This window comes from Dicentrarchus labrax, unplaced genomic scaffold (genome assembly GCF_905237075.1).
Source record: "Dicentrarchus labrax unplaced genomic scaffold, dlabrax2021, whole genome shotgun sequence".
In the NCBI taxonomy this organism is placed as follows: domain Eukaryota; kingdom Metazoa; phylum Chordata; class Actinopteri; family Moronidae; genus Dicentrarchus; species Dicentrarchus labrax.
The window spans coordinates 8,162,067-8,182,955 of record NW_026136702.1 but is presented as its reverse complement, the minus strand read 5'-3'; the positions used below and the strand labels follow the sequence as shown (position 1 = coordinate 8,182,955).

Genomic DNA, 20,889 nt, shown 5'->3' with positions numbered 1-20,889 from the left:
CTCTCTCTCTCTCTCTCTCTCTCTCTCTCTCTCTCTCTCTCTCTCTCACACAAATGCACTTTGTATTCCTATAAGTTATATAAGTATCTGTAAGATAGATCATACGACTATATATGGAGAGAAACCAGGACCTTCATTTGTCTGTGCTAGATATACAGAAATGTAAATCATATACAGAAAACCCAGGCTCGAATGCCCAAATTTATCACTAATATTTATAGCTTCATTTTGTATTACATTCTTCATAGCTCTATAATGGATGTCCTAAGCTGTCTTCTTGTTAGACACCAGCAAATTGAGCCCACATTTGTCCGAGACAGTGATGTGGGAGTGAGGCCACATAAACCCCAACTGCATCATGGAACTGCACTGCTCCAAGGCCATCATCCAGCATGGAATCTCCTCCTGCCATCTCCTATGGCAGTCTTAATCCTGATGCACCCGGGATTTACATTCAAACACTCAGCAAGATGAATGGTACTGATGATGGCATGTCCTGTCTGTCTGTCATGGAAACTTTTGGGTAACCATGACATTTTTTTTTACCTTGACCTTCTCTAATCACACCACAAACTAACGCTTTTATTCCCTCAAAGACGAGCTGTGTCTTATGTAACTCTATAGATGTCTTATGTAACACTATCACAGCTGCCAAATAGTAGACTCTTCAAGAGTAAAATGGAAGATGGGGCGCATACTACCAATTGATGCCAAGTCAAGCAAATTCTTTGCTGTGTGGGTTAGATCTAAAAGTCACTCAGTCTGCCTGTGGAGTGATGAGACGTCTTTGCCTCTATCCATTCACAAAGATTAGAGGTCAATGTAAGTTCAAGTCAAACAGAAGAGAAACAAGCCTGAAACAGATTTGACAAAAACTCTGAAGCATAAAAAACAGGTGACTTTTTAAAAACAATAAACATTTATCTTTCAGTAATTGATTTTATAGAAAAGTGCTGTTTTCAGGATAGCAATGTGCAGGGTTTAAGGCAAAATTTCACAGATAAATGCTGTAATGCAATTATTATTAAACATTTTGCATTTTAAGAATCACACTCTGAAATGAAATGGCTGTCTTAATTATGTAAGAAGGTACAGCAGAAGCTGTAGGCTGTGAGATGAAAACAATATTGATATTTAGATTTTTACAATAGAGGTAAAGCTTGAATTTTCCCTTTTCTTCCTCAGTTTTCTTAAAATTTTTATTTAATTTTGTGATTTCAAGCCACAGGACACTGTCATCTAGAACTATTTCTGAAATATCCACTCTTTTTTAAAGTAAAGGCTTAAAATGCTGCTCCATAAACTTCACAATGTCTTATCTCTGAACAATCTATGCATAGAGACCACATATTGAATACATGTCTCGTGTTGTATGTCACTTCACATACAGTATACAGTACAGTCTTTATTGACTTACTGTCAATATAATAGAGACAACGCAATACATAGTAGATGCAACCTTTAAATAACTATTTGGACTTTCTTCAAAGGAACATTTAAATGGCCTCACCTTGTTTTGTGTCACACAGTGGATGGCTTTGTTGTGAGCATCAGGCAGCTCTGAGGCAACTGTACCCTTGTTCATGTCAAATACTTGAATGGAGCGATCTGAACCACACACTAGAACAATGTCTGAGACAGCTTTTAGGAAAGGTTATGAGATTTATTAATTACAAACTGTAAGGCCTGCTGTAGACTAACTGCAGTATATCTACATTTTATCTATGTGGTCAGCATTCCAAGGTAAAAAAAAAAGGTTAATGCCAATTCTTCAGGGGCCAGCACTAGAAGCTGGTGCTAAGTTGAGCAGATAGCTTAATACATTTTTCTTGCAGACAGCTTCTTTCACTCTATGCTGTAATGCAAAAGTATAAAGCTTTTGTCAGTTAGTAATCTGCAAGTTTGCAAATGGTTGTATTCTGCCTCCTAAATAGTCTTTTATGTTGAAGTTTTTCTCAGTATCTGACTCTACATGGAGATATTTTGAATGAAATTATGAAACTACATATTTTTTTACTTTAATACCAAGTTAAATGCATATCTTGTATATCTATATAGATGAGACAGTGTCATTTTGCATGGTGCCCATTTACACTCTCCCAGTTTACTTCTATAAAAGAAATCTGAATGGGGTTTTTAATGATACACAAATAAATCCTTAATTTATATATCCATGTATCCAGACTTCAAATCACCTTATATGCACTTGGCCTGTGCTAAGCACAAGGGTGTTAGATGACTCCTGACAGGATCTCTCTCATCCCAGTGCAGCTCAGTTCAGTGAATTTATTGGAAAGTAAATGCACTGTAAACCCTAACAAGGGGCTGGGAATGCAGACATTCCAGAAAAATAAAAGACACCTAATTGATTTACATGTAAAGTCAGCAGTGGAAGCCCCAAGGCAACACGTGAAGACTTTATGAAGCACAGGCTGAGTGCAGTGGTAGACATGGAAGTGGTCCAACGAGATGCTCCAAGTAAAACTACTTATGTGATGGGTTCACTTTGGTCTCCAAAGCATCAATGCAGTCTAACTATAACACTTACTGCTGCAAGAACAACAATAACAGGAAAAGGGATACAAGAGAAGAAATCACTGATTGCAGACAAGGCAGTGATGTCTGTTGCTGATGTCGTTGCAAAGCGTCCTGCCAATTTGACGACGCTCCGTTGCTGATATCTAAAAAGAAAAAGAAGAAGTTGCATAATTCTTTCAACCAATAAAGGTTCTGGTATAGGTATATGATCAATAGTAAATCACTCTGCAAACCTATGATTCTTCATCTCTATCTGAGCTATAAGGCTGTAGGACAGAATTCATGAAGAGGCACTACCCTTTACAACTGATTTTGTTTTTACTTACACAAGTAACTACCTTAAGAAGAAGTAGATGAAACAGCAACAGGCACTGCTAAAAGAGGGTATGGAGACCCTTCACTGTTATTTCCATGGCCTCCAAAACAAGCCCTGGCAGCTTACAGTACACAGTCAAGAAGTTTGGGAGGCAATGAGTGTCAGCAGTTTCTGTGGTAGCTATTCCCCTGTTTGAAAAAGCCTTTCCTACATAGATTACACAATTCTTGGATTTATATTTCCCCTTTTATCTGCATTACAATGTTATTGCAATGGATGTTTTTGCATTGGTTGTCAATATCACAATAGCTGGAGCTGAAAAGTGGTAGATGATTAATTTGAATCCCTCTCTTCCCTGCAAGTGTTGTTAATGTTCTTTTAGCCCCCGATGTGTCAGTGTTACCCTTTAGAGGCCAACAAGACTGTAGTGCTACCGCGCAGCTTTGAGGTTTGAATACATGCCAATGTGATTGTGCAACACAATCTGATATTTATGTTCTGATGTTTCAGCCCCAACAGAGAAACTGTAGTTGTCTGGACCCAATCACAATCTGTGAGGCACATTTCTTTCAGGTGTATTCTACTAATGACTTCCAGGAATGATATTAGAATCATTAAATACTAGAATAAAATACACAGTATAATGATATAGAATTTGAATACTACAATTATGTATCTTATTTATTTTGCACAATCTTTGTATAGCCCAAGAGTACAGATTTTGAGATCATATAGTACAGTACAATGGGTGTTCATACTGTAGCTCAATGTATGATCTGAGGCTTTGACAGTTGATTGTCCCTTTAAACACTAAAAAACATGCATTTATGTTGTGAACTGCATTGCTCCAATAGTTTTATTTGTGTATTAATTGTGTGAAAAACTCAGATACAGCTTGACACCAAAGGAGAAAGAGACAGTGGTGTCAGTGTTTTCTTTGCATTGATCGGTGCAATGCATTTTTATATTGTAATAATACATTACACTTAAGTAAAACCCATTAAAAACCCATAGCAAGTTTATGCATCCTTATCCACACTCGTAATTACCTTTTGATGCTGTCACGTGTGATGTCCACATTATACAGGTACAAGTATAGAGACGGCCCGGATGCCAGAAGTAGAAATTTGTCGAGGTAATAAAATTGAGCACTTCTAATGGGTTTGGAGAACATACTGTTGCCCTAAAGGAGAAAAGAGACAAAAATCAAGCTAAAATTATGCAATAAAATATTATATATTTACTAAATATTATATTTTACAAATATTCATTGTAGGGAACATCATTGATAATAACAAAGGCAAAAATCTGGAAACACTCCTCGATCCTAAATAGTTTTGTCTGACTACGTACTCCTGAAGGTAATTTAAAGCAAAGTCACATCTGAATTATGAAAGCAATAAAAAGCTGTAATAGTAGGTACCGTACACATCTATAGCTTTTCTATTGCTCAAAATTATATGTGCTACACCCCCAACTATGTAGTGATAACCTACACATTATATTGTCTGTGTTATTCCTTTAAACCCAGAAGAATCAACGTGTGGGTATGAATGGTGCTCTAACACTAACAACCAATGTCTTCTCGTCTTCAACGTTTTTCACACCATGTGGAAAAAGCGACTCAGAGAAAATCTGTTTCACAAAAGGAGGTAGTGAACTCAAGAAAAAACATCCTTATCAGAAACAGTATTAGTATGGGGCATAAACATTGTTCTGCTTAATCCCCAAACTGCATAGTTAGAGTCTATCAAGGTAAAATAAGCAAACAAGGTTGTCCTGACAGACCTACTACTCCTACTGGACCTCCAATGACAAAGCACTTTAATAATACTATGTGGTTATTTCTTTCTAGAGTTTTCAAGCATAACTTTGCAAAGCTATGTGTAATTCTGGCTCACCCCGGCAGAGTTCCTGTCCCTGAAAAGACTTACATTTGTTTGCCAAGTTGTTTCACAAGCACACCAAGTAGTCAAAGGCTGCAGATCGGGCCAAACTCAAAACTATCTCACTGAGTGGAGCAAAGCAGGGATGGTTAGCATCAGCTATTGGGGAGACCCCAGAGTTTTCACTTGGCATGGGGAAGTAGACACACTTCTGACTGTCCCATTAAATGTGATACCCAATGAAGTAAGGAGGCTCTGCATATGATCAGAGTTTTGGATGCTCTGAGTCCAGCAGATGCTTAGAATGACAATGTCACTACCTTTGAGCCAAGATACACACCATTTTATCATCTCAATTAATTTGGCTTTCCCTTTTTTAATTCCATTAGGTTAGTCTCATTAGAAAAGGAAAAAGTGAGTTTCATATCAATATGTCAAAGATAGAGTTGGAACATTACACAGAAATTCCCTTGCAGAAGTTATAAAGGTGCACAGTGACTCACTTTCTAATGAGTTACAGACAAAGCAAAATAGATCATTTTCATCACAACATTTCTTACCTGCATTACACCACTATATTTAATAATACAGTGCACCCTTTCCATCGCCCTTAATACACTACAAATCTCTTGATGCAGGATCCAGACCTGAGACATTATACTGTGAAAAGAATGTTCTAGAGAACAACACATTAAAACATGACCAAAACATTGGGGATACAGTAGCTTTACGGTCATTCAAGTGTGGCCTCATTTACACACACTGCAATTAGGGACAAAATCCTTCCAGCAATCATAGCCGTCTTAGTAGACAGGAGTGAGAGTACAAAATGTGTACAGCATGTGTCTGTAGTTATTTGGTTTTACTTCAAAACCAATTTGAGTTTTTAGATCTTCAGTGTGAGGACATTTTTGCAATATGAGGTCAGTCTGGCTGGTTGTCATTTCACCATTTTTTATGGTTAAAACTTGGGCTTAGAACAATGAGTGATTGAAGGTTTGATTTAGGCTTAATGGTCCATTTAGTGGTGATGGTTAAGATTAGGGCGACAGGGACTGAATGAAATCCATAAAAAAGAAAAAAAAGAAGAAGAAAGAAAAAAAGAAGTGTGTCTTAGTGAATGAATGAGACATTTACCATGATAATCACAGGCTCTGGACTGCCCTGGGTCCAGATTCGGAGTGACTGGTCTTCTGACGCACTCAGCCACCACTGTCTGTTGAGGCTCCAGCTTACACTGCTCACTGGCTTGTCATGCCCTGCATATAAACAGAGGTTTGAAACCAACCTGGAAATACAGTGTGTGTAGTTGCAACACTTACTTTTATGGTACTGTTCAGAGAGTCAAGCGGAGTGAAGAGAGGAGGTTCTCGGTGACCTACTGGTCACCTCAACTTCTGTCCTTTTATCTCTGCTACCCCCTTGTGGACACTGTGTTACCACTTCATTGAGCCAATGCGAAACATATGCTTGACATGCATGGAGATCCTTTCTTTGCCTGTTGGTATGAACTTCAATGCCCAGGATCATTCTTCGTAATATTTTACTTCAATAGTGCGTAGAAGGAGTGAGAAATATATGTTTAAACCTAGTTGGTCTCAAGACAATGTGCCCTTTTCATCTTTCTTTTTTACCATCACCTAGGTTTTTACTGTCTGACAAAAACAAAGACAGTCTGTACCAAATTTTGACTTTGGAATTTAACCAAACCACGCTTTTCTGATAAAGGAGAACTCTTTCTCTACAATTTTGACACTGAAAGCTGAGTAAGTGAATATTTGGATTTTCCTGGAGACTTTCATCTTAAGCCATGGACCTATTTCAAAGTATGTTAATCAGAATATTCCAAATAAAGCAGACCTAAATCCAAGCTGAGGATGAACTTCTTAGTGACATCCTCCTAGTCTCATAAAAACATCAGATCTTTACTTTGAATAGCTGTAAAATGAGAGCATAATTTGCAAAGAGTCCATTAATACAGCCCTATTATAAAGAAAAGTCACACATTTTGCATAAAATGAATCCTTTTTGTGAAAGAACATTCAAATGCACTGCTAAAAGAAATGCTGAGGTGACTGAGGACAAATACTGTTTAACTCAGAGGCTTTTAAGGTATGGATACTCCACTTCATGCACCTGTGTAGACAGCTGGACTGCCAGTAAGGGAGGACTTGTACAATAACACCGAGCTGTCGCCAAGACCACACAGGATTTGTTTTCCGTCACCTGGGAGAGACAAGGAAACACAGAATCATTTTATGAGGATTTTTCATTCAACAGCTGATTTACTATTACCTAAAATATGAAAGGGTTTTAAACAGCAGGGAGGTGTTTTGTCTGAAACAGGAACATTTATCCTAAAATGTAATATAATTCTGTAACAATTAAGGAAAGTTATAATTTTGTCATACTTCATAAATTGTTATTCACCTTAATTTACCCTTCCAGTAGAGGATAGACTAAACTAGCTGCAGTTTATAATTCTTTTTTGATTGCTGCTGATGAAGTATTAAAAAATTCAGGCTGCAATGGGATTTCACAAGTCAGTGTAGTACTGTAGTATCATAGAGGACCATCCGGCAGTCCTAACACATGAGGTAGTTCTTCAAAGTGCAGATGCAACAACATTTACTGTCTACTCTAGGCCATTTCTATTATTATATATAATTTCTGACTATAACACCTCAGATCCTCAAACTCTTGTCCCTGTCTACTCATACTTATTTTTATAACTACTTTGCCTGAGGTAATACATTATGGTTTTAGAATTTTCAAAACATCACTGACTGGCCACTCATTCAAACATATGATTATATTGTGTTTTTCATAGTATGGTCAGTATTGTAAAACTGTCTCACCTGAGTACTGAAGGCAGTAGACTGGTTTGTTGCCAGTGCTTAGATCAATCTGTGGAACAGTAGGTGCTGCACTGTCAGCTGGATAATCTCTGAGGAATAAACCTCTAAATGACAAAAAATAAGTTTAGTATTTATATCAACAGTCGCATTTGAAAACTTTTTCAGCATTGTATTTTAAATGATGTGATAGCTTACGTATTTTTGGCATCTTTTTTAGAAGAAGGATTCTTCTGAATATTTGTTTTAGGTGAAAACATACTTCTTCTGAAAAGACAAAGCAAATAAAAAAAATCATGTGATTTTGCATGTATCAATTGTTTGATTCGTGAAACCTCATTGCATATTGTTTTTTAGATTATTATTTGCTAGCAATGCCTTGTGGGGGACTGCAAAGACTGAGTGTCCTGGAAGAGGTTAAATAGATCCAGTTGAAAAACTCTGTCATTGGAATAGCTGCAAAGTGCTGTTGGCTTAAAGTAGTTCTTGTTTATTACATTAAGGATTGTAATGCAATGCAATAACGGAGATGGACGTGTGATAACCAGTCAGATCCCAAAACTATATTACTGCTAGTTCACACTGAGGGGGTACCAGGAGGTGTTGCTTCCGGCTGCCCTCCTGAATTTGCACTGAGGATTGCCAATTGCGAAATGACTATCATGGGGTACACCAAGAACAAGTTGTTGATTGCCTGAAAATCTCAAGAGGGTTGCCCCTCTGCCATCATTAACCTGACCTGGATGAGTGTTAAGTGGCCTATACAAGTTATGGCTATGATAGAGAAAATTTTGTAGGTAAGGTTTTTTTTTGTTTTTTTTGTATGGAAGTGTTTTATAGTAACATGTGTGATACATTTTAAAAGAGCAACAGCAGTAGTCCTGGGAAATATAACATTAGTGCAATGCTCCACCCATTGAAGTACCAATATAAAGAAATACAATTCCATTCCTCTTTAAATTTACTTTAAAGTTGCTCTTTTCCCTCTTCCAATTTTATGAATCCAATAAACTGCAATTAGATTTTCTATTAGGAAAAAAGTTACTCTGTGAACCTACCTTGGGGCACTGGTGTATCCAGATGACTTCACTTTCGAGTGGAAAACCAGAGGCTGCTCCTTTATTCCTCCTTTGTAAAACAGATAAGGTGGTCTATTAGACACAGACTGACAAACAGTATGAAGAATAAATGATCTACAGTATATGCGCCTAAAACAAAGATAAAAGATCCTAAAAAGAAAGTAACATTTAGAAATGGGTAGATGTTGCAACATGAGTAAAAGGTCAAAAGGAAAAAGACTCCTGTTCATTATTTTCCATAATTAGGACAGAACTACTCATTATACTGTAGTGGGTAATGGATTATACTAGGAATGGAAGATACAATATTATTGGGTGACCACTCTGCGCTGTGAGCATTAAGTGCATCAGCCACAAACTGTGGGATGGTTCATTCTGCTCCCTGTTCGCTGTCAGTGCCTTTACTATATTACAATGAGCTCACTTTTTCCACAACCATTAAAATGTGTGAGGCTCTCCAAAAACTGCTCTCCTGTCAAATACAGGCAAAGTAAGAAAAAGTCACATAATCTCTGAGCAGCAACTTAGGGCTCAAGTTGCATCAGAAAAAAATTATATGGATTTGGTTTACAGCCTTGACTCCAATTCAACACTAGCTTATCACCTAAGCAGAGATTAACCTGTAAAATTACATTTTCCCAGGACTTATCTAAAATAATTGAGTTGACTAAGAAAACTAAAACCTAAAAGCAAACCTTGTTTGTTAGGTGTGTGTTTGAGCTCTTAGACACAGCTTGAATTTCTTTCCATGCAATATATTTTACACAGCTTTGCTTTTTTCAGTGACAGTAATTCATTTTCTAAGGTACTGCAGTTTTGTGACAGCTTGTTACCGAACAGGAACCTGAAAAACACAGATTGATTGGTGCCGTAGTCAGATCCACTCACACTGATGTGTTTAGCAGTAGCTTATTTTCGAAATGTCAAAATGACAAATGGCATTTGAACTGTTCTTCAGAGATTTTTGAAAAGGAAAACTGATGAAAGAATCCTTAATGACAGTCAATAACAGCAAGCAAACCTATGGTTAATAACTTTACCTCAACAAAATGTGTCATCTTACAGTAAAGTCAGCAATAGGCACGCAATGTCAGTAGATTTAATTTGCTAATAGACCATTAAACTTACAAAACTTGAACAGCTTAACAGGTTCACCTGACTGTGAATCCTTTACCTAATGTTTGAGTGCTAGGTATTATCAGTTGTATCAACTATGACTGCACAATAAATAGCATCATATATCAATATCTGTCAAATAATTGCAATATGATCTTTTACAATATTGTGCAGCCCTAGTCGCAATACAATAATACATTTACTGCAAGTGAAACCAACCAGTCAGAATCAAAAAGAAGCACATCTGGATCTCTTTTCAACCCTCTCTTATCTGGGAGTGCTTTTTATCTTTGATCAGCAGTGCCAATGTTCACTCCAGTTTTGGCTTGAAGGGTATTTTCCTGTAAAGTACACTTGACAACCTCTGAACAATTAATCTGTTCCCTTTTCCTTGGATTCTGCATTGAAATTTGAGTTTTCTCTAGGTACATGTCGTTTCTTTATCTGTTCAGCCTCAAAGGATATTACTGCTGATACTATTCATGCTGTCTTGCATCTGTAAAAGCAATAGTCTTATTTCCTTCCTTAGTTCAACTTTGTAACAGCTCTGGTTTTTAACTTAAAACGTAAAATTGGTATTGTATGGTATAACTAAGGAAAGACAGTAAAAAAAAGTACATAACAAATGTGCTATTTGTTTTTTAACCTGACAACGAAAACTCTTGTGACACTGGTCGCTCACATGTAGCACCTTCCTCCATTCCTCCACTGTGTGTGTGTGTGAGGTGGTGTACTGGAAGTAGCTTCTGATCTAGAACAGATTATATGCAGGAAAAACTAAGCATTTTGAGGCCAGAAATCTAATTACCTGGCGACACAATCACTTGGCTTTGCTCAGCAGCCCTATTGACCCCCTGCTGATATATAATGGTCATTTAGTTTTATGGGGCAGTAAAAATCTCATAATTTACGCTGACTTGAGACTAGACGCTATTTGAAGCAAAGTGAGAGTTTCAGACAAATTTCCAAGTCGAGTCATATCTGCGTAAAATCACAGCGGTTTGCTGTGTGCTCTTTTTACAGCTCTCAACTCATTATGTCAGACTTAGCCTACGCTGTCTTTACCATTACAGCACACAGGTTTCATAATGTTGAAATTCTTCAGTCTAGCTTAAAACATTATGATGTTTAGCTTTTGATGCAACAACAAAAAGAGCACTAAATGATTATTGTTACAATAAGGTTTTGGCTGCAGTCACATGAGGTTCAGGAGGGGGGCTATCTGCTGTGTCTGGGTCTACACATGTAAAACTAAAAACCATAAGTGTTTTCTTATGATGTAGGGTTAACACGGTTTCTGTGATTTTAAGAAGTGACAAAGATTTGTTTTACAGTTTGGTTTGTCTGAATTAGAAGGGGCAAGGCTCAGGCCAGCCCTGGACTTTATTCTAAAGTAAACCACTACATTTTGTTCTCAGTCAGAAAACAGGAGATGGTAAAACTCAGACCTCCCTCTGAGTTAGCTGTTGAATGCGGCCCAAGAAAAAGACTAAACAATTCAAGCTTCTAAAAATGTATAAACCATAGCAGGTATATATGTCTCAAGGATATCATTTTGACTGTAACCAAAGTCTCTGGTGTGAGTTATTGCTTTACTGACCTGTGAAAAGTGGGGCACACAGTAGGAGAAAGGAGTGAGTTGAAGTAAAAAGGTATCAGAGGCACAGTAACCGAAGACTGACTGGAATTACGAATATGGAGCCAAACTGAGGGTCTGACAGCAACAGAAATCATGTAGCACCTGAAGAATATGCTGGCCATGTGTAACATGTGTGTAGCATACTGGAAGGAAATGTACAAAGAGGTCAAAGAATGTACTATTACATATAGCTATGCGAATAAAGCACTAACCACATATCAAACTTTAATAGAGAGCTAAGTGTGAACTATACTATAAGGTACTCTTGCTGTAAAGCAGTGATAAATGGAACAATAGAATAAAATCCTTTTTCATTCCAACTGGACTAGTCAAGGCCTCACAGTACCCTGTGACATACAGGTTGTTTTCCCATCTCTCTTCGACCAAAACTAGCAAAGTAGCTCTAAAAAATAAGACTGACATTGATGCTTAATGATCTGTGTCATGTGGAAGTAGGCTGATGTCTTGCAGAGGACATTCAGATGATATTGTAGTTAAGTACTTTCACATAAATCTAAGCCTGTCTCTCCTTTTAAAATCATTTCATTGATTCAAGGTTATGTTATTGTCATTTACAACTGAAAGGTTGTAGAATGAAATTCAGATATAGTTCCCTTTAAGCTACTAAGTACAATCGAGTCATACAATATATATATATATATATATATATATATATATTAATATGTATGATGAATTGTTGAGTAAGTTTAAGTCTGGTGGTTTGGCAGAAGAAGCATATGACATTAAACATTGCACCCTTTTTCTATAAAGGTACAACAAAGACAACATTAACTTGTTTGTTCAATTTCATCGGCATGTTTATTTCTACTGTTACTGAATTGATCACTTTCTATGGAAAACCATTCAAAGGCCATTCAGATCAAATTGCTCTTTAGTACTTTAGTAGTCCCCTGATATCCTAAGTATAAAACAATTCCAAGCAACAAGACTCAGGCATTACACTTCAGACAAAGACATCATGCAGAAAGTATTGACAGCTAATTATCTTTTATTAAAAGCCAACAGTCCTGGTTCACTTCATAATTATGTTACATGGCAGCATGACATGACAGCATACATCTAATCTGTGCTTACAGTTCCTTTAAAAAAGCTCTGTCAGCCTTGTGCTAGACTTACAATTTTCCTTTCCAGGAGTCTCAGAGGTTTATGGTGTAATTTGTATATAATTCTGCAGATATCTTTAAGAATACAGAGATGCATGGCGGGGCAGCATGGTGGGTTTTCACTAGTCCGTAAATGTTTGTGGTTTTCGGTCTGACATTGTTGTAACGCAGCACCTCTAGACTCCCCTGAAGATCCCCTACATAGTCTGGCACTGGTAGCTCCCTTCACTCCAGCTGTGGGGAGTCCGGCTAATACTGGCTTTCGCAGCGCTAACTCTCTGTAAGAGCAACATGTAAACCACAGTATACTGTACTGTAGGTCTCCAGCTGAATAGTTTCAAGCTGCCAAATCCTAATGGTACACCAAAAAACCACAAATAGGCTAATTTTACATAGGATTCCAGCTACTGCAAGAAGCAAGCATACAACAAACTGAGATAATTAGTGAGATATTTATCAGTCTAAATGTTTTGTACTCTAAGTGTTGCATAATTTGAAGTAGTCAAGTCAAATGTTATTTATATAGCCGAACATCACAAATCACAATTTAAAACAAAACATTAAAACTCTCCCCAAAAAACCCTTTTAACAAAGTGTATCTGCCTATGTGGCAGACAAAAGGAATCTACTTACGCATGCCACATCAACACCCCCCACAAAGCATGGAATCTTTTCCATCCTCTATATTTACAGATAATGAGGACGTTCTCAGTAGCTCTTGTAATAGCCAAACAGACTGTCTATAAACCTACAATAAGCACAATTTAAGAGAATCATCTGTGTCCAAGCAAAACAGACAACTAGCCAGACGTGGAGAGAACTGTAAAATGGGTCATACTTTTAAAACCAAGAGTCATCAAACAGCAGTAGCTCCCTTTTTTATTTTATGTGCATGAGCATAAGTGAGAGGTGAGTGAGTGTTCAGACGACGAGAGGGATGCTGACCTTTCTTTTTGGGATGGTTGGGTTCCTTCTTCTTTAACTCAGCGTTCAGAGGAGATTCAGGCAACGCAGGAGAACTGAAGACAAGGGAGGGGTGACATGGGGGGAGTTACTGGAAATGAAGGAGCACAGCATTTTCCACCGTTGTGGATTATTAGTCCTTCTAATTCTCAGTACCATGATATTGTTGACTCATGAAAAACCAGATGGCAAAAAGGGTTGTAATAGGCCATGCTAATATGGAAATGTCAGAGTCAGAAGGAGTTACAGGCAAGAGGCCAACTAAAAAACAGACCCCACTCATATGTCTTATAGCTGGGGAGGTCAGGTGACCAGTGCCTGAGAGAACGCAACATGACTACAACTGCAGTATTTTTGCAAATTTTAACAACCTGACATGATTATGCTTTAGCTCATAAATTGCACATTTGTTAAAGCAGAAACACATTATTATTATTATTTAAATTATCACTTTTTATTGGTGCTGCTGGATTTTGCTAAATAATCATTTATGGAGGTACAGGTAATACCTGAATGAATTTCATTCTCCCCCCAGAGGACAAATAAAAACATTTGGCATTTCAAAAGCGTTGTTATTGTGAGAGTAATAAGTATGATGTTCTGGATTAAGGAGTACATTCAGTACAAACAGCTTTATTAAAACTCGTGTGGATTTAAAAGCTTAGGCATATAAAAAACGTTCACAGAGTTTATTCATTCACTGAGCACAGCAGATCGAGGCTGGAACCAAATTATTATCTGAGCTACAGAGAAGCAACTTTTTTTTCTACCTTTGTCTTTTGTTTCATGATCTAGAATAATATAATTGCCACTGAATCAACAAATTACAGACTAGCAGAATACTAGCAGAACCTGGGTTCCAGCTCCTGTGTATATAAGACTTTGCCAGTGTCCCTGGGCAAGATACTGAATTTTTACAAATGGAGATGATTTACCTTGATCTCTATATTGAAGGGAGAAAGTAAAAAGGACCATTTGTCCTCTAGGGAGTCAACATACTGTAGTGTCACCAAACATTTGCCTTTAACTCCAGGTTTACCTCGGGAACACTGAAAACCCTTCACCACAAGCCCAGATCCACCCTAGGTCACACAGGCGTAACTCCAACAGGGCCACACATGGAGTAAACAAAGAGCTCACTAAAAACACCATCTGTGTAACAAGGAATTCAAAAATGAATTAACATGAATAAGATAGCAAAACAACTGTATTTGTCCATACTTGTTTAAAAAATACAACATTAAGCTTTTACACTGCACTATAACACATCATTGCTTTCAAATCTTGTATATAGTTCATATAGTTGGTCTTATTCTGGTTTATCAAGATACTATTGGAATTACTCACAGAGTTACCCCACCCTGGAGAGATTGACCACGACCCAGCCATTGTGATGCTCAGGTTGGGGTAATCTAGAAGAATGAACATCGGTCATGGGTTTAGATGAATTTAGTTTCCAGTTTGTATGTATCAGGTGCTGTAAATTATGCAAAGAAACTGGCATAAAAAATAGTGAGTTCATGTCATTCTCCCGAAATAAACTTTACTATCCTAAGACAATGTAAAAAACAGAGAGGATATGGAAAACAGAAAGAAGCAAATTCCCTTTATAGTTTGAAATCAATCACCACGTTTCATAAAAAGAATCTAATAGAATTTCTCACTGTGAAAGAAATGCTTAAACATGTTACAGCAGTACACTAGCAATCCACCACCACCAGCAGCAGCAGCAGCCTACCTTTGAAATATAGTGCCGTTAGGAGTTCTGAGGTAGCCAGATCAACCACATACAGGCCATCAGAGCTTCCAACATATAACCAGCTGTTGTCCCCGCAGGGCCCACAGAGAAACATATGGAAAAACAGAGTTACAGGTTTTCCCTCAAAAGCATTTTTTCAGCTCATTTGGGGAAAGACAGTGTAACCACATACTATAGAAAAACATACTGATGTGATGGAGTGGGAAGGCATGCACACCATAGGACTATACAGTAGGTTTTTATTCAGATTCCCTTTGAATTCATGTAGTCTAAGCTATGTACACCCAGCAAGATGGAAGCTACTGCCACACAGAGTAGAAAGAAGAGGAAGTTGAGTCTGATGGTTCCTTTTTATCCACTTCCTGCACTGAGCTTCATGCTGAGGTTATGTTATTGTTAGACAGGTTTTACGTTTTAGTGCATCATTATTTTCATGCTGAGCGTGAGCTTTTGTCTCCAGGATGGAGACAATTAAGGCCATTATGTGTGGATTCTTATGTGATTATTGTACTGTTAGTATGTTTCTAAAAAAAATGAGCAGCATTCATTGCTGTACATCACAGTGCCGTTTTTGATTCTTCCACTAGGGCGTGCCAACATCTGAATTTTAAATTCTACACATAGTGGCTTTGATATACTAAAATTAGCGATGTACCTGTTAGTATTTTGGATAAAGGTGCCATAAATGTTTGGATGACAAAGACCCACACAAAAGTAGATGACACGTCAAATGCTCAGGTGAAAACGTCACATTATTTGATGGAGAAAGAGATTATTGTTTTAAAAACAAAAAGACTAATTTGAAACATCAGAACCATTGATCAGACCACTTATGAACTGATACTCTATAATATATACAGCATACTATGCTGCATATTTATCCCATAATACACCTACGCAAAACTGTTTGATTTGTTAAAGCCCATCATTTGGATGCCAGTAAAAACAGTGGTTGTATGCTAAAACGTCTGTCTGGGTCAAGAGTAGAGATGATGGACCTCTGAGATCATGTGCTTTGCTTTGAGCAATGAGGAATCAACGTCCATTTCATTCCAGTGGTCCACAAAATACACAGAGAGTTATGTCTGTGCTTTTTAAGTGCCTGCTTCCTGTCATAACATCAGATGTTTGAACAGCCTGAAACAGTTTATGCTATGAGCCTGCAAAGTTTCCTGTGATGTGTGAAGTTTCCTGTGACTGCGTGGACACGTGCAGCAATTAGCCCATAAAGATGGGGCGTTTTTTCCAAGGTTTCTGTGACAGTATGACATCTATATAGTGTTAATGGCAGAAATGTGCAGCTATTTATTGTTTTTTTTTTCATGACAACTGCATTTGAATTGCTTTTGTAAGATTTTCCTGGATCACATACAATTTTTACCTTGTGGAAATAAGAACAATATTGAGCCCTTGAGAATAGCCATTGGCCACAGTGTTGACTGTCCTACTTCAGCATTAAGATTCCTTGTCACAAATTAAGTAAAACAGTTCTTCCTCATGGTAACTTCACACTATATGGTCCATCAATCCATTTTGAGTTCCTGAGAGTAAGAATAGTCTCTGTGTTGACACTCTGCCCACATTAGACCTTGTGCTTCTACGTGACTAATGAATGAAGTGAACAGTTCTTAAACAAGATCCATCCATCCATTTTGTAGCTGCTTATCTAGGTCTGCCAATTCAATGGAAATGCTACTGTAAGTCAGACAACATTAAACAGATGTTATCTCAGATAAACAGGGCCTATCTGATAGCCATTAGCCCAGTGCTGAGTCAGGAGTCTTCTGTGTGAACTAGGCTAACCTCCTTCATTTCCCTAAGTGAGACAAGTGAATCCCTGGGTTGTCCAAAATGCCAGACATCATATACCTTCTATAAACATTTCTCACTGTTTATGACTGCTCAGGAGTTTGTTCACTTACTTTCTATCCTCATAACTAGTGCCAGTGAATGAGTCACATAAAGCCATTTTGAGGATAGGTTTTGAAGTCTCCACTTTATCTGCAGCTGATTGGTCTGCGACCCCTGGAAGAAAATATCAATCAGTTTCTCTTTCAGCCAGGTGGGTGAAAAGAGGTATAGTCATTGTTTGTTGGAGAGATCAGTCATCACCAGCTTGATGGCTCGATGTCAACTGGTGATGTCTTTTTTCCATCTTCTGAAGATCCATTTTAGTCACTAGGTGACACTTGTGGTTATCAGGGAGAGAAAAGCACCACACCTAAACCCAATAGATACAGGTATGTAACACAGCTTTAGGAATCTCAGTCTCTGATAGTGATTGTTAGCCGTTAACGGCTGTGTGCTTTTGGTCACTAACCTGTCCATCCACTGAACCGGTGATAAGGTGCCTGTTCTCCTCCAAGAAGAACACACTGAGCAGTGGAGAGGCTACAGAATTGAAGAATTTGCTTTAGGCATGTTGGTGGAGAATATGATATTTTCAATCATTTTGCAAGGCTCAGACTCCTCCTTAGCAATCACTATATATACCATTTTCATTTCATCTGAAATCTTTTGATAAAGGTAACTGTTTTTTCAGTGAAAATGAAAATTGTGATGCAAACATGATCATTCTGGATAATCATGAATTATAATGCAACCATAATTGTTATCAAAATAATACAAAATAATCACAATCAAATTTTTATCATGCAACTTGCATTACATTATATTGTGCAGCCCTAAAGTGCTCGTACTTGTACTGACTTACCCGTGCTTAAAGATAAGCCTTGACGCCTATATTTGGATACTTGTAGCTAATTAAACACTAACAGATCCTGATTTCAAATAAATCCCACTAATACTTAAAGAGGAAGAATGGCTCTGGGGGCTGATCCGACAGGTGCGGGTTAGGCAGGTGAAGGTATACAAAAAACAGGAAATCAGGGTCAGACCTGATGAAGACCTTGATATTAAGCAAAGCCTCCTGGATTTCTGATTTTTGTAAATCACACTAATACTTGCGATGTTACCACCTCTACTGTACAAATTTAACGGGAGGATTCAGACAGGGTAATTCATTTGCTCCAAAAAGATTGTAAATAGTAATATCATACCTGTAAGCACAAAAGACTGATAGCACACCGCTTCCATTTTTAAATCCCACACCTGAAAAGATAGTTAATACAGTGTGTGTAATATTTGGTATTATTTGTTGTGTATACGAGAAGCGTGATAATAACTTGTGGCTCTATCATTTGATAAAGTCAGTACCTTAAAAGTGCGATCCTCCGACGTGGTGACAAGGATGTCTTTATTCCAGGGACAGAACTCTGCTGATGTTAAAGGTCCGAGGTGGCCGGTCAAGGTAGAGATCACTTCATGTCTCTGATGTGGGAAAAGACAATATAACTTGGATAAGATAAAGGATGACCTTTGACGGCTACTAAACCGTCAGGAAGAAACAATATTATACATATTTTAATAGAGATGTGCTGTGACATACATCCAATAAATCAACGACAACAAAGCACGTTATTTGTAATCCATTTCAGCAATAGAAAGTAATATATTGAGCCAACCCATGAGCCCAAATGTATTCTGAAGCAAATATTAATGTGCAGCTTTACCTTTGAGGTGAGAATATGTACAGCTGCTCCCGAGCATGCAGCCACTCGTTCATCAGAGAAACAAAATGAAAGATGGATGACTTCACCCAGTAAAGTCCCGATAACTGTTCCAGCTGCAACTTTACCTGCAAACCAACAGTTAAGTCTGTTCATATTCAAAACAAAAGAAGTAGAAGAACATAATAAACATAAGTTACCTATCCCGTAAAATGTCACTAGATGGCAGGCTTGTAAAGGTTTTTACTCAAGAAAATGATCATACTCTCAGTGCAACATGTGCAAACTAAGGTGTCCTCTCTAGAAGGGCTGCACACTTAATCACAATATTATCGAAACTGCAGTATGGCCAAGTGCAATAAATCGCAGAAGCTTCAAGTTTTTGATAAAGGTAAAATGTGTAACAGCCTTATAATGAAATATTGTAGTTGTGAAGAGATGCCCAGGCCTACAAATCTTGTTCTCCAGACGTAAGACAACATGCTTGTTTGGTACAAACCCCAAAACATTTTACATCATCATGATTTGAATAGTTTTTTCAGTGAAAATTAAATTGGTAAAGTAAAAATTAGCATTCCCACACAAATTGCGAATCATATCATAATTGCAGTATCTGTTTTTACCGTAACATGCAGCCCTACTTTCTAGTTTAATGTGCATTAAAATAAATAACACTGAATTAAACTACTGTTGAAGACCATACTCTGACCATGGGAGCAACTCTTTACTGCACTGCACACACACAAGCACATGCAGAACTATGTCCTTACCCTCCTGTGTTCTCCTCTGGCATAGTTCAATATCCCAGACAATTATATAATCAGCAGAGGCAGAGCACAGGAGAACAGGTCTGCTTCCTTTCCCAAAAGTCATGGCACTGATCTCACCATGGTGGCCAGTTAGTAGCAGTGGCTGTGGACAAAAATATATAAAACACATTACGACAAATGAATTCTGTTTGTGGCTCCTGTATGAGCAGGGAAAACTAAGCTTGAGGCCATACAGGATTCGATTACCATTTAACACAGCACTGTGACATATCCATATTTTCTTTCCCTACCTTAAATCTATATTTATATTACATTGTACATTTTATTTATACAGAATAGTGAGTACACAGGCAATTTTGAAAATACTAATGTAGAAAAAAGGGATGTTAAGGGACCAGATAATACTTAAATTTCAAAGAAATAGTTTGCAATTATGAGTCACTGTGGTTTGCATTAATGTACATTAAATCTACAGACTCAGTGTAACTAACTACATGCTTGCTAGCTAATTAATGACATTCTTAAAATAACACTTGGAAGATATTTTAACACTTTGTTAACAAACCTGCTGCTCTATGTCCATATTACTGTAAATAAGCATTTCATTGCCATGCAGTGGTAGGCCACAGTAAGAGTGACAACATGCGAGCTGCCGGTGTGACAGCAGTCTGTCACAGGTCAAACTCAGCTTTTCAATCATCTTTGCAAACGCTAATTAATTCCCATTAAACCTGGAGTTTTTCATCAACCAGGTGCTGTAGCTCGGTTGCTTTTGTGTCAATAACAGTTCAAGTTAAATTAACGCTGGGTTTCGCTCGGCTGACGTTAGGAAGAGACGGACAGCAGAAGTTTCAGGTGGATTGGACAAACGTTGCAGGTTGCTAGGACACCACACCCACATCAATTTCCGGTACCGCAGATTGTCTATGATAAAGAGACGTCTCACACACGTTTAAAAAAAACAACGACTAATCTTGGTCAGGTAAATATGCCTGCCTCTCAAATAGCTTATTTCATACCCAAGTTATTTTTAAAATATCTGAACACCACACTTCTATGAAAGTAAGCGGCACATTTAGCCGTTTTTGACGGACATGGACTGTTTGCCGCAGTGGTGCCTCTAAATATGGTCAGAGTGAGACTTCTCTACTATTACGTTCACGGGCTCTTCGTTCTTGTACCTCTGCGTTTGACCGCAAGATGGCGGTCACTGTTCACCACTGATCATGGACACTTATTACCAATAAATTAACTAATTAAAAATCAACAATAAAA

At 37.7% G+C, this 20,889-nt stretch overlaps 1 protein-coding gene across 2 annotated transcripts in view; it reads right to left on the bottom strand.

Moving 5' to 3' along the window:
* The window catches only part of wdr27 (WD repeat domain 27), a 40,243-nt gene extending 19,731 nt beyond the window's left edge, over positions 1–20,512 (bottom strand). The window contains exons 1-20 of one of the 2 annotated variants that reach the window (XM_051377734.1): positions 20,180–20,512; positions 19,615–19,756; positions 18,848–18,972; positions 18,492–18,605; positions 18,335–18,386; positions 17,596–17,666; positions 17,388–17,496; positions 17,198–17,300; positions 15,255–15,337; positions 14,864–14,928; positions 14,556–14,668; positions 13,499–13,572; positions 8,654–8,723; positions 7,794–7,862; positions 7,599–7,702; positions 6,877–6,966; positions 5,878–5,999; positions 3,904–4,037; positions 2,584–2,681; positions 1,511–1,632 (exon numbers count right to left, since the gene is read on the bottom strand). In XM_051377734.1, coding sequence (XP_051233694.1) covers positions 1,511–1,632; positions 2,584–2,681; positions 3,904–4,037; positions 5,878–5,999; positions 6,877–6,966; positions 7,599–7,702; positions 7,794–7,862; positions 8,654–8,723; positions 13,499–13,572; positions 14,556–14,668; positions 14,864–14,928; positions 15,255–15,337; positions 17,198–17,300; positions 17,388–17,496; positions 17,596–17,666; positions 18,335–18,386; positions 18,492–18,605; positions 18,848–18,972; positions 19,615–19,756; positions 20,180–20,314 — 1,995 coding nt within the window. In that variant the 5' untranslated portion in view covers positions 20,315–20,512. The remainder of the gene's footprint in view (positions 1–1,510; positions 1,633–2,583; positions 2,682–3,903; positions 4,038–5,877; positions 6,000–6,876; positions 6,967–7,598; positions 7,703–7,793; positions 7,863–8,653; positions 8,724–13,498; positions 13,573–14,555; positions 14,669–14,863; positions 14,929–15,254; positions 15,338–17,197; positions 17,301–17,387; positions 17,497–17,595; positions 17,667–18,334; positions 18,387–18,491; positions 18,606–18,847; positions 18,973–19,614; positions 19,757–20,179) is intronic. The other variant, XM_051377745.1, reaches the window with a different exon arrangement.
* Between the last annotated feature and the right edge of the window lie 377 nt (positions 20,513–20,889).